At 38.7% G+C, this 14814-nt stretch overlaps 1 protein-coding gene across 1 annotated transcript in view; it reads left to right on the forward strand.

Annotated features, from left to right (window-relative positions):
* The first annotated feature begins 12840 nt into the window (after window positions 1-12840).
* Window positions 12841-14814, forward strand: part of CDKL4 (cyclin dependent kinase like 4) — a 56592-nt gene continuing 54618 nt past the window's right edge. The window contains exon 1 of the mRNA XM_050753391.1: window positions 12841-14154. Within this exon, the coding sequence (XP_050609348.1) occupies window positions 13987-14154 (168 nt within the window). The 5' untranslated portion in view covers window positions 12841-13986. The remainder of the gene's footprint in view (window positions 14155-14814) is intronic.

The raw sequence follows: 14814 nt of genomic DNA on the forward strand, positions 1-14814 counted from the left end.
AATCTCTTTTCCCTCGTCATTCCTTTTTTTTCTTTTTCTTTTTCTTTTTCTTTTTAAGATAGGGTCTCACTTTGCACCCCAGGCTTGGGGGCAGTGGTGCCATCTTGGCTCGCTGACCTCCTAGGTTCAGCAACCTTGAACTCCCAGGTTCAGCGATCCTCTTGCCTCAGCCCCACAAGTAGCTGGCACTAGAGAGGCAGGACACCACGCCCAGCAACTTCTTTTGTATATTTAGAAGAAATGGGGTTTCACCACGTTGGCCAGGCTGGTCTCGAACTCTTGGCCTCAAGTGCTCCACCCGCCTAGACCTGCCAAACTGCTGGGATTACAGGTGTGAGCCACCATGCCTGGTCATCCCCGTCATTCCTAATGCCACTGTTTACATGAGTTTCCTAAAGCTCCTAGATTAGAAAACGTGTTTTTTCACTCTTCTTTTTTTCTACCTCTCCCTTTCTTGATTTTGTTTTCTTTCTTTCAGTCTATTCCTTAGGCTGGCTTGAGTCCTCAGGACTTGATTTGTGATACACTCATGGAAAATAACCTACCTCCAAGTCTATTCTGTTTCTGTGTACATCATTTTGCAAATCCTTGAGACTAAGGAAATTAAATAGAAATTTTCAAAGAATTTAGTGAGGCACTCAAGTATCTATCTACTTCTTTCGATAATCATCAGTGGGCTCAATTCTATACCTATCTGCCTTTGTACACAGAACTTTAACTTGAGAGTCAAATATTTAGCAAATTCTGAAGTCAGGAAGTCCTGTAGCCAAAAGGTATAAAGCTTCAGTTTGAAGGTCACAGATGACTATGCAGAATAATTTCGCCAGGCATGGGTGGCTCATGCCAGTAATTGCGGCACTTTGGGAGGCCAAGATGGGAGGATCACTTGATCCTAGGAATTCAAGATCAGCCTAGGCAACATAATCACACCCCACATCTACGAAAAATGCAAACATTAGCTGGGCTTGGTGGCACATGCCTATAGTCTCAGCTACTCAAGAGGCTGAGGCAGGAGGATTGCTCAAGCCCAGCAGGTATGGGCTGCAGTGAGCCCTGATCGTGCCACTGCACTACAGCCTGAGTGACAGAGCGAGACCCTGTCTCAGTTAAAAAAAAGGCAAAGAAAAATATCTTTTTTTTTTTTTTTGAGACGGAGTTACGCTCTTGTTGCCCTGGCTGGAGTACAATGGCACAATCTCAGCTCACCGCAACCTCCGCCTCCCAGGTTCAAGCGATTCTCCTGCCTCAGCCTCCCTAGTAGCTGGGATTACAGGCATGTGCCACCAAGCCTGGCTAATTTTGTATTTTTAGTAGAGACGGGGTTTCTCCATGTTGGTCAGGCTGGTCTCGAACTCCCCAGCTCAGGTGATCCGCCCGCCTCTGCCTGCCAAAGGGCTGGGATTACAGGCATGAGCCACCGCGCCCGGCCAAGAAAAATATTTTCAACCAATTGAATCTACTTTCTGCCAATAGTTATATCACCGTTTAATCTTGATTTCTTGTCCAATTACTATATTAATAATCAAAATATACTTATTGCCGTTGCTTTAAAAATAAGTCATTTTACATATTTAGTAGAAAAGTTAGAAAATAAAATTATGGTAGGGCTACAACAGAGGTCCACTAAGTACCAGACAATAGGCTAACAGTAAAAGTCAATGTGATAATGTTTTTGAAAGGGTGAAAGGAAGTGGTTAACACAGCACGGGAGCAGAGAAAGAGCCTGCCTTTGGGGATTGGGAGAAGCTAAGCAGAAAGACATTTGACTTGAACTTGAAAAAGATGAAGATTTAAGGGTCAGACATTCCAGGCAGTGGTATCAGCGGAGACTTAGAGACCTGAAAGTGTTTGGGGAAGAATGAGAAGTGATGCCGGAAAGGTAAATTGGGACCACGGCATAAGGAACTGTAAATATCATACTACAGTTTGAACTTTATTCTGTGGCATTTGAGGCCATAAGACATTTTCGAGAAAGGATATCTGATCCTGTTGATGTTTGAGAAAGGTGTCTTTGGTGTAATGAAAGTAAATATAAAGAAGAAAAGTGAGATAAGACACTTTAAAATAGCTCTGTTTTGATATAATAATTTCAAGCTAGCAATAAGAGTATAATGAACTCTCAAATATCTGGACTCACTGTTTACATTTTGCTCAATTTTTATGTTGTTTTATCGTTTTCTTTCTCTGTGTGTATATAACACGTGCATATTAATTGTTCTGTACCATTTGAGAGTAAGTTGCAGACATCAGATCCCTTTACCCTTAAATACATCAGTGTATTCCTAAGAACTAGGACATTTTCTTGTATAATCACAGTACAAATTACCAAAACCAGGAAACTGATATCAAATCTGCAGTCAAAATTTAGATTTCGCCAATTATCTTAGTAGTATCCTTTATGGTCATGTTGTTCCCCAGTCCAGGGTCCAGTTCAGGATCACACATTGCATTTTGTTTTCCCATCTCTTTAGTCTTCAATCCGGAGCACTTTATACCATCAGTGCTTTGATCTTTTCTTTCACGACTTTGACATTTTTTAATTAAGAGTACAGGCCAGTTAGTCATAGAATGCCATTCAGTTTGGCCACGTCTATTGTTAACTCATAATTAGATTTAGGTTTTGCATTTTTGCCAAGAATACCACAGAGGAGATGTGCCCTTCTCACTTGCACATTCGTCTTTTCTAGAAATTTCCTGTAATGGAATTATAAAATATGTGGGATTTTGTGTCTGGCTTCTGTTACTTAGCATTATGTTTTGGGGCATGTGGTTCTTTTTTTTTTTTTTTATGTTCATCTACATTGTAGCAAGTTCATTCCTTTCTGTTGCTGAATAGTATTTCATTGCATGGATAATCCACATTTTGTTTACACATTCATCAGTTGATGAACATTTGGATTGTTTTCCATTTAGGGGTCTTTTATGAATAATGGTGCTGTGAACATTTGCTTACATGTCATTGTTAGCTCTATTTTAAAATTTTTCCTGGATTGATACTGAGGAGTGAAATTGCTGTTTATGGTTAATGTTTAAGTTAAATTATGTTTAACTTTTTTTTTCTTTTTTGAGACAGAGTCTGTTGCTTAGGCTGGAGTGCAAGTGGCACAGTCTCGGCTCACTGCAACCTCCACCTCCCAGGTTCAAGAGATTCTCCTGCCTCAGCCTCCCAAGTAGCTGGGATTACAAGTGTGTGCCACCATGCCTGGCTACTTTTTGTATTTGTAGTAGAGATGGGGTTTCACCATGCTGGCCAGGATGGTCTTGAACTCCTGAGCTCAAGTGATCCACCAGCCTCGGACTCCCAAAGTGTTGGAATTACAGGTGTGCGCCACCATACCTGGCCCTATGTTTAACTTTTAAGACATTGCCAAACTGTTTTCCAGTGGTGCTGCGCTGCTTTACATCCTCACCAGTGATGTGTGTGAGTTCCAGTTTCCATCTTATCAACACTTGATATTGTCAGTCTTTGGATTTTAGCCATTCTAATGTGTATGTAATGCTATCTTATTGCAGTTTTAATTAACACTTCCCTAATGGCTAACAGCATCCTTGCATGTGCTTAGTAGACATTTGTGTATCTTTGGTAAAATGTCTGTTCACATCTTTTGTCCATTTTTAAATTGGGTTGTTTAACCTCCGATTGAGTTGTAAGCATGCTTTATATATTCTGGATACAAATATTTTAGATATATGATTTGCTAATATTTTTCTTTAGTCTGTGGCTCAGCTTTTCATTTTCTTAATGGGGAAATTTTTTGAGGAGCAAAAGATTTTAATGTTGATGAATTCCATTTTATCCATTTTTTCTTTTATGAATCATGCTTATGGTGTCATATCTAAGAAATCTGCCTAACTGAAAATCACAAAGATTTCTCTCCTCTTTTTTTTTTTTTTTTTTTTGGTCTAGAAGTTATACAGTTTTAACTCTTACATTTTGGTCTGTGATCCATTTTGAGTTAATTTTGGTATATTGTGTGAGGTGTCTGTCTACTGTGTGTGTTTGTTGTTTGTTTTGCATATGGATATCCAATGGTCCTAGTATCATTTGTTGAAAAGACTATTCTTTCTTTATCAAATTGCTGCAGCACGTTTGTCAAAAGTCAGTTGGGCCGGGCGCAGTGGCTCACGCCTGTAATCCCAGCACTTTCGGAGGCCAAGGCAGGCAGATCACTTGAGGTCAGGAGTTGGAGATCAGCCTGGCCAACACGGTGAAACCCCATCTTTACTGAAAATACAAAAGTTAGCTGGATGTAGTGGCACACGCCTGTGATCCCAGCTACTCGGGAGGCTGAGGCAGGAGGATCACTTGAACCCAGGAGACGGAGGTTGCTGTGAGCCAAGATCACACCACTGCGCTCCAGCCTGGGGGCAGACTGAGACTCTGTCTTAAAAAATAAAATAAAAATAAAATAAAATTTAAAAAGTCAATTGACCATAAATAAAAGGGTTTATTTCTTGACTCATTACTATGCTTCATTGATAAATGTCTTTATGCCAGTACCACAGTCTTGATTTACCATAACTTTATAGTAAAATTTGAAGTCAAATTTAAAATAAATATTTAACTATTCCAAATGTGTTCTTTTTCTAAGTTGATTTGGCTGTTCTGGGTCCTGTGCATTTCCATTTAAATCTTAGGTTCAACTTCTTCCCAAAAAAAGCCTTTTGGAATTTGTATAAGGAATTAATTTTTTTTAAATTTTGTTTATTTTGGTTTTTTAGACACAGGGTCTTGCTGCATTGGCTAGGCTAGAGCGCAGTGGCATAATCATAGCTCACTGTAGCCTCTAACTCCTGGGCTCAGGTGATCCTCCCACCTCAACCTCCCAAGCAGCTGAGACCACAGGCGAGGGCCACTACACCCTGGCTAATTATTATTATTATTTTAAGAGATAGGGTCTCACTATGTTGACCAGGCTGATCTCAAACTTTTGGGCTCAAGGAATCCTTCTGCCTCAGTCTCCCAAAGAGCTGGGATTACAGGCATGCGCCATCACTCCCGGCCAGGAATTAGTTTATAGATGAAGTTATGAAAAACTGGTGTCTTTTGAGTTTTCAAATCCATGAACATGGCATTTTTCTCCTTTTATTTAGATCTTTAATTTCTTCCAATGGTGTTTTGTAATTTTCAGTATGCGGGTCTTATACTTCACTTGTTAAATTTATTCTTGAGTATTTTATTCATTTTTACATTAATGTGGATGGAATTGTTTTCTTAACTTTATTTTCAAATTGTTTGTTGCCATTATATAAAAAAAATTTTAATTTGCATATTGATCTTGTATCCTACTGCATTGCAAACTTGGTCATTATTTCTAGTAGACTTTTTATAGATTCATTAGGATTTTCTGTAGATAGTATCATGTCATTTCTGGATAATGACAGCTTTACTTTTTATTTTCTTTTTAAAAAAATTGTTCATATATATTTAGCACTTCATTTAATAATTGTTTATTTTATATAGACAGGGTTCTTGCTGTGTTACTCAGGCTACTCTCAAAATCTTGCCGTCAAGCAATCCACCCACCTTGGCCTCCCAAACTATTGGGGTTAGAGGTGTGAGCCACTGTGCCTGGCCTTACTTTACATTTTCAATGTATATGCCTTTAATTTCCTTTTCTTGCCATATTGCACTGACAAGAACTTTCAATACAATGATAAATAATAATAGTGAAAGCAAACATCTTTTTTCCAGTCTTAGGGGTAACACATTCAATCTTTCATCATTAAGCGTGATGTTAACTGTAAATTTTTCACAGATGCCCTTGAGGAAGTTCCCTTGTATTCGTCATGAATAAGTGTTGGGTTTTGTCAAATTCCTTTTCTGTGTGTACTGAGGTGATCATGTGATGTTTTTCTTTTATTCTATTAATATGGTATTTTACATTATTGATTTTCAGTATTAAACCCACTTTGCATTCCTGAGATAAGTCCCACAGAGTCATGGTATATAATCTTTTTTATGTTTCCAGATTTGGTTAGCTAATTATTTTGTTAAGGATTCTTGTGTCTACATTCATGAGAATAAGCTGTGTTCTTGTGATTTCTTTGTCTGGCTTTCTATCAGGGTGATATTGGCCACATCGAATGAGTTGAGACATGTTCTCTCCTCTTCTATTTTTTCAAATAGTTTGTGAAGGATTGATACTAGTTTTTCTTTGGTAATGTTTGGTAATATTTACCTGTGGTGCTATCTCATCCTGGGCTTTTCCTTGTGGGTAGATTTTTAATTGCTGGTTGAATTTATTTACTTGTTATGGTTGTAATCAGATTTCTATTTCTTTTTGAGTTCATTTTGGCATTTTGTATCTTTCTAGGCACTTGTCCAACCAACTTGACTAATTTGGTTGTGTAAACTTATTTGGAATATTGTCTTTTAATTTTTTAAATTTATGTAGTATGGTCCTAATTTTGATAACTTTTCTTTCTTTCTTTTTTCTTGCCTACTCTAGCTAGAGCTTCGCTTTTGTTGATCTTTTCAAAGAAACAGTTTTTGTTTATTGTTTTCTATTGTTTTTCTGATGAAGAGTCAGCCATTAAGCATATTGTTGTCCACTTGTATATGAATAGTTCTCTCTTTTCAAGATGTTGTCTTTAGCTTTCAGTAGTTTGGCTATGATGTATCAAGGTATGGATTTCTTTGTGTTTATCCTATTTGGAATTCATTGAACTTTTAAGACCTGTATATTAATATTTTCCATTAAATTTGGAAGGTTTTGGCTATTGTTTCATAAAATATGAATTTCTGCCATTTCCTCTTACTCCTCTCTTTCTGGGATTCTCATTACATGTATGCTGATACTATTGATTTTGCCTCCATCAGTCTCTGAGGCTCTGCTCATCTTGTTTTTCTTCTTTCTTTCATTTTGACTATTTTTTATTGGTCTATTTTACTGATTCTTTCTTCTCTAATCTCAGATCTGCTGTTTGTCCCATCTACAGGATTTTTCATTTCTGTTATTTTTTTTACTCTAAAATTTCCATTTGGTTCTTTTTTTATTTTCATTTTTCAGATTGAAATTCCCTCTTCATTGAGTCATTGTCATCGTATTTTTAATTCTTTAAATTATAATTTGCTTTATTTGAACTTATTTTTAACAGCTGCTTTGAAGCTTTTGTCAGTTAAATCCAACATCTGAGTCTATTCAGAATCCATTTTTATTGACTTTATTTTTTCTGAGTATCAGTCACACTTTCCTTTTTCTTAGCATGTCTCCTAATTTTTTTTCTTTCTTCTTCTTTCCTACTTCCTCCTAAAATCCAGTTTTATCTCCTAATTTTTTTTGTTGAAAACTTAACATTCTGGGTAATATTATAGCAATTCTGGTGTGTTTGTTGTTGTGGTTGTTGTTGTGGTTGTTGTTTTGATACAAGGTCTCACTCTGTCTACAAGCTGGAGTGCAGTGGCATGATCATAGCTCTACTGTAGAACCTTGAACTCCCAGGCTCAAACCATCCTTCTGCCTCAGCTTTCTGAGTAGCTAGGACTACTGGCATATACCACCACACCCAGATAGTTTTGTTTTTTTTTTTTTTTTTTTTTTTTGAGACGGAGTCTCACGCTGTTGCCCAGGCTGGAGTGCAGTGGCACGATCTCGGCTCACTGCAAGCTCCGCCTCCTGGGTTCACGCCATTCTCCTGCCTCAGCCTCCTGAGTAGCTAGGACTACAGGCACCCGCCACCGCGCCCGGCTAATTTTTTGTATTTTTAGTAGAGACGGGGTTTCACTGTGGTCTCGATCTCCTGACCTTGTGATCTGCCCGCCTCGGCCTCCCAAAGTGCTGGGATTACAGGCTTGAGCCACCGCGCCCGGCCCAGATAGTTTTTAAAATCTTTTCGTGGAGACAGGGTCTCACTGTGTTGCCCAGTCTGGTCTTGAACTCCTGAGCTCAATCAATCCTCAGGCCTCAGCCTCCTAAGTAGATTAATAGCATTTTTTACTCCCACCTATTGCCTATTTGATTATCAATAAGCTTGTTCATCTTTCTTTCCCTCTTCATTCTTTTAACATAATTTAGTTGCATTACTTTCTACTTTGTCAGAATTTATAATATTTATTTCTTATTCTTCCACTCTTGTTTCTACCTTTACTTTGGTCTTTAAATATATTAAATGCTCACCATACATTCTTTTACTGAAATTTTCCCAGTCAACTCTTGGTTGGATGAAGGTCTTTCACCAATACATTCAAGAGGACTATGGTTACAGTATTCCTTGAGTTTTTGCATGTTTTAAAATATCTGCTGGGTGTGGAGGCTCATGCCTATAATCCCAACATTTTGGGAGGCTAAGGTGGGAAGATCAATTTAGCCCAGGAGTTTGAGACCAGCCTGGGCAGCAAACCAAGACCCCATCTTTACAAAAATAAATAAATAAAATTAGCCAGGTGTGGTCCCAGCTACTTGGGAGGCTAAGGTGAGAGGATTGCTTGAGCTTGGGAAGTCAAGGCTGCAGTGAGTCATGATTGCACCACTGCACTTTAGACTGGGCAACAGAGCAAGACCCTGTCTCAAAAAAAAAAACAATAAAAACTTTTTTAAATGTTTATGTATAGCTTTACACTTGAAGGACATAGCTTGACTAAATATAAAATCCTTGGTTTTCATTTTCCGTTGAGTTTCTTTAAGATGCTGCTGCACTGTTACCTTGTAGTGTGCATTGCTCTTGATAAGTCTGATGTCACTCTAATTCTCTTACATTTATTTAATCTTTTTGTCTGGAGGCTTGGAAAGTATTTTCTTTATATTTGATTGTTTTATTCAAATATGTCTTGGAGTTGGTTGTTCTGGGTCAGTTTTCCCAACTACCTAGTGGGCCTTTTTAATATATATAATTAGATTTTATTTTATTTCCAGAAAATTTTCTTGGATTATTATTTCAACTATTGATTCTGTTTCATTGTTATGTCTTCTTCAGGGACTCCAGTTATACATATGTTGGGACTGCTTTTCCTGTCTCCATTTCAACTTTCTATCTAAACTTTTACCTTTTTTTCTTCCTTTTAATTCTCATAATTACTGTTCTGCCTTTCTTTAATGCCCCAATCAAATTTTCACTTGAATCTATTCTCCTATCAGCATCTCATAATTTAGTCATTTCTGAGATGATTTTGTCTTTTTCTGATGATTCTTTTCTGAGTTCAATCAACTATCTTTTTGTGTCTTTTTATCCAAATCTACACATCAGTAGCCAAAAGAAAAAAGTAAAAACATAGGCCGGGCGCAGTGGCTCACACCCGTAGTCCCAGCACTTTGGGAGGCCAAGGCAGGCGGATCACAAGGTCAGGAGATCAAGACCATCATGGCTAGCATGGTGAAACCCTGCCTCTACTAAAAAATACAAAAATTAGCCAGGAGTGGTGGCACATGCCTGTAGTCCCAGCTACTCGGGAGGCAGAGGCAGGAGAATCACTTGAACCCAGGAGGTGGAGGTTGCAGTGATTGTACCACTGCACTCCAGCCTGGGCAACAGAGCGAGACTCTGTCTCAAAAAAAAAAAAAAAAGGAAAAAAGTAAAAATAAAATATATATATTCTTAAATAATTTTCGTCCACTTGTGATTTTACTATTTGAATTTCTGCTTCAGAGTGGCTTTTTCATATCTCCAAATAGTGAGAGGATATTTAAATCAGTTTAGAGTGTTTGTGTTGGTTTTCTTTTGCTTCATGGTTAGATTTTGTGTGTGTTTTTTTGTAAATGATTTTCATTAACTGAAAATTTTGGGTTCTCATTTCTTTTTTCTTCCAATAATAGCTTGTACAGGGATGGCTTTCCCCTGTTTCATTTCTCGGGCAAGTTTTGGCTGTTAGTAACTGACTATCATCCTAGGCCAAGAGAGTCTTTTCTGTCACCATAGTAAAGTGCAGTTTCTTTCACTGATGACACTTTTTCCCCATCTTAGTGGTGATGGGAGGATTCGCATGTCCTTCAATTCAGAATTCTCTTTTGTCTTGCAAGATGCCAAATTTATCCCTCTTGCTTCTTTTTCCCTTCACTGTCCAGTCTCCAACAGGTGTCTTTCCCTTCCCTCTTGTCCTTTTATTCCCCAAAAATGGTGCCACACTGACTAGTGCCACCTTGATACCCATGTCCTTTTACACCCCTTACTTGTAGTGAGTGCTCTGACCTACCAGGACACTCTTGGGGTATTTTTACACTTGTGATGTGTTTTCTCTTTGGGAAGGAGGTGATCTTTCTTAGTCTTTCTTAGTTTTCTTAGGCCCTTCTTTTACTCTTCTTTCTTACAGCTTTTTAGATCTCATCCGTCTCATATCTTCGCCTTCTGCCAAGGTTTATAGTGGGAGCTCACGCGATAACCCCTCCAGAATTTAGGGGCTTTTCTTTTCTTTTTTTTGAGATGGAGTCTCGCTCTGTCACTCAGGCTGGAGTGCAGTGGCACGATCTCAGCTCACTGCAACCTCCACCTCCTGGGTTCAAGCAATTCTCTTGTCTCAGCCTTCGGAGTAGCTGGGACTACAGGCACATGCCACCATGCCTGGCTAATTTTTTGTAATTTTAGTAGAGATGGAGTTTCATCGTGTTAGCCAGGATGGTCTTGATTCCCTGACCTCGTGATCCACCCGCCTCAGCCTCCCAAAGTGCTGGGATTACAGGCGTGAGCCACCACGCCCGGCTAGGCTTTGCTTTTCTGCCTAAGTTTGTAGAGTCCTCTGTCTTCTTGTTATATTGAAGGCATTGTATTTATGTGGTTTTATTTGTCCTGGTTGATTTGTATTGCTTTGTGGAAGATATATGAAGAGATTAGGTTTAGGCAGCAGTCACTGTCCTTGGCTACCTCAAAGCCCCCCACCATGTGTACCTTGACAAGCCATTTAGGCATAATGTGGAGCACATTTGTGAACATTGGGTATGGACAGAGGATAAGAAAGAAGAGAAGGCCTTTGGTTTAGAATGTTCCAATTTTTAGATGATTCTGTCCATTCATGTAGAGGTGTTCATCAAGCAGTTGGATAGTTAGTCTGGATCTCAAATAAGAGAATAGAAATTACTGCCTCCAGAAACTCTGTTATAATCCTGGTAAACTGGAATTAGAGCTGTAAATTCCAGAAAGGAATTTACAGGAATCGGTCTAATTCCAGCTTGCATACTCAGACTCATTTTCCATGAACATATAGTAGGGCTTTTGAAAACAGAAATATTGAGAGGTTATTAGGTGAGGTACTATTTTCTGGAGCTTTATTTTATTGTATTTAGCAGTTTGGTTGATGTAATTACGAGATCTAAATATTAGTCTGAGGAATAGTCGTTACTGAATCTGTTGAGAAAAAAGTAAAAACATAAATCAATAGATCAAATCAACTACCTAGAGGGAAATAAGAAAATAATGCATAAATTAAAACTTCATTATTAAGCTTTTTGTCATATTTATAGTTTCCCCCAATAACTGTAGTACTTATCAAGTAGGTTAAATTAACAAATCTATAAAGTTTTATACCAATAACTTTATCGCATTTTATTTTAGAGACAGGGTCTCACTCTGTCACCCAGGAAGTAGTAAAATGGTACAATCATAGCTCACTGTAACCTCAAACTCCTGGGCTCAGGTGACCTCCCGCCTTGGCTTCCAAAAGTGTTGGGATTACAGGCATGAGCCAATGCTCCCAGCCAGATGCTAATAACTTTCTAAAGCAAATTCCCAGTTTCTCCTACTCTCTTTCCAGCCATCTATTACTATGCAAATGTATGCATGCTCACATCTAACTATCCTTAAAATAATAATACCTAGGTAAAAATACAGTATAACTAATAGGGTTTTCAGAACATAATCTGTGATGGATTTTCCATGTGTTACTTGAGTGTGTATGCTTGAATTTTCTTTCTTTAATAACAGAGAAAACCAAATTCATCCCCCCTCCCAAAAAAAAAGCAGCACTGTAAAAAATAGTATGTCAGTAGTCATTTTATCCAGGTAAACATTTTTCTGCATTGTATATTTTTATGGTGGCAAGTGGAAGTAGATGATTTCTTTCACCATTGAGATAATCTGTAGATGGAAAAGACAATATTATTAGAGAAGTTTTAAAAAATGTGTACTCATTTGAAACAAGAGAAATTGACAAGTAGTCAACTCTTTCACTTGACATTTTGTTAATACCAAGACCTGGATAAAGTGGTTCTTTGAATTATACATTCTTTTTGTTTGTTTGTTTGTTTTTGTTTTTGTTTTTGAGACGAAGTCTTGCTCTGTCGCACAGGCTGGAGTGCAGTGGTGCGATCTCAGCTCACTACAACCTCCACCTCCCGGGTTCAAGTGATTCTCCTGCCTCAGCCTCCCAAGTAGCTGGGATTGGAGGCCGGTGCCACCACACCTGGGTAATTTTTTGGTATTCTTAGTAGAGACAGGGTTTCACCATGTTGGCTAGGCTGGTCTCGAACTCCTGACCTCAGGTGATCCACCTGCCTCAGCCTCCCAAAGTGCTGGGATTACAAGCATGAAGCACCACGCCTGGCTGAATTATGCATCCTTTTGCACTTAACTGAGAGGCTGTGTAATGCAGTGATTCTTTGAGATCTCACTGCCTGGGTTCTAATTCTGTATTGCCTTCACTATGTCTTTTCTCATCTATATAATTGGATAAAAATAACACTTACTTCATAGAATATTTGTGCAGATTCTACGTAATTTGCGTAGAACAATGTTAAGTGCCATTATTATTGTAATTGTTATTGGGTTATATTAACAAGATTCTGCTGGATAAAGTGGGGTGGGGTTTTTGAGACTAATTAGAATTTTTCTTTTTTTTTTTTTTTTTTTTTTTTTTTGAGACGGAGTCTCGCTCTGTAGCCCAGGCTGGAGTACAGTGGCGCGATCTCAGCTCACTGCAAGCTCCGCTTCCCGGGTTCATGCCATTCTCCTGCCTCAGCCTCCCGAGTAGCTGGGACTACAGGCGCCGCCACCACGCCCGGCTAGTTTTTTGTATTTTTAGTAGAGACGGGGTTTCACCGTGTTAGCCAGGATGGTCTCGATCTCCTGACCTCGTGATCCGCCCGCCTCGGCCTCCCAAAGTGTTGGGATTACAGGCGTGAGCCACCGCGCCCGGCCGTGCTTATTATTTTCTTTTGGGGCTAAGAACTTAAGAATCTGTTCTTCCATGAAAATAAAAGCTAGGAGCAATAAGTGCCCTGAAAGGATTTTGTTATTGTTTTGACTTTTTGAGACAGTTGTTGCCCAGGCTGGAGTGCAATTACTGCATCTGCACTATCTCAGCTGGGTTCAAGGGCCTCCTGAGTAGCTGGGATTGCAGGCATGCGTCACCACACCTGGCTAATTTTGTATTCTTTGTAGAGATGGGATTTCTCCATGTTGGTCAGGCTGGTCTCAAACTCCCGACCTCAGGTGATCCGCCCACCTCGGCCTCCCAAAGTTTTGGGATTTCGGGGTGTGAGTCACTGTTTTTAAAGGCTGCTTTGTTTTTAAAGGCTGCTTTGTTCAATGGTCCACGCTCGCTCTTCTCTCCACCAGGTGGAAGTATAGCACTTTTTGTACCATATCTTCTTACACAACTCCTCCTAGTCATTGTGTATGCACTTGGGTTGGAAGAGAAAAGATAAACAGCATATTCCAGAGTATGAAATGTTCCTTCAGCTGGATTTTACAGCATCATATTTCGGTTATTTATTTGAGGATAATGAAAACAATAGATGGGATAAGTTTCTTTTCCACAAATTCTTTTAATTCAACTGAGGTCAACATAGAACAATTGTCAGAAATAGCATATGAAATCTTTTGATAGGTGGAAGAACTGCAGAGGACTAAACTAAGAAAATAATATCCAAATATTTTTAAGTGGATTTCCAATTAATTGATGAAAATAAACCTTTGGCATCTGGGCAAATTTGTTGTAAATAAACTGTGAGAACATTGTCTTTTATAGCTTGATTAAGGCAAGTCTACCTTATTTTCCAGGTGTAACTTTGTACTGCAAGTCAATCGATAACAGCACTAATTTAAGTCACTTCCGCTGTAATGGAGAAGTATGAAAAATTAGCTAAGATTGGAGAAGGGTCTTATGGGGTTGTATTCAAATGCAGAAACAAAACTTCTGGACAAGTAGTAGCTATTAAAAAATTCGTGGAATCTGAAGATGATCCTGTTGTTAAGAAAATAGCACTAAGAGAAATACGTATGTTGAAGGTAAGTTAACTTTATATATATGTAAAATATCATGGTATTGAGTGAAATATGCATGCTAAAATTACAAAGAATTTTAAAGTTATTTTTCCCCATTGGACTTAAATTCCTTTGTATCAGCACTTTTGGGTAATAAATTGGTTATCACTTTGGACTTTGGCCACTCTGATTTTGTCTGATGTGTATGAATGTAGCTACAGATTGTTATATTGAAAAGAACTTTTATTCTTGTTAGTAAATATCCTAAGTCCACTCACCCCAGTGTTTACACTTGCCCCCAACCTCGGCCCTCCTCTGGATGTCCCTCCAAATACTTCCCCTACCAACCAGCAACTGAAAGAGCACCTCCTGGCACAGAGAGTCAGTCCCACAGGACCGCAACAATGCCCTGGTAGGCATTGACATTCATTGGTTCCTGCCTGCACTGAACCCCAGGTTATTAGACATACTGAATATCACCCCCAGTGACGTATACATTTTTTACATCAAGGTTTTTGTTATAATTGTTTTCCCTCTGATGAGATTTGACATGTAAGATTCCTAAGTTCTCAATGTAAATTTTTTCTTACGCTAAAAATCTTACACTTTTAGAACTATAAGCGACCTTAGAAATGCTTCTTATCCACCACCTGTATTTTCCACAGAGGAAACGGAGGTCTGGGG

Source organism: Macaca thibetana, chromosome 13, assembly GCF_024542745.1.
Source record: "Macaca thibetana thibetana isolate TM-01 chromosome 13, ASM2454274v1, whole genome shotgun sequence".
Classification (NCBI taxonomy): domain Eukaryota; kingdom Metazoa; phylum Chordata; class Mammalia; order Primates; family Cercopithecidae; genus Macaca; species Macaca thibetana.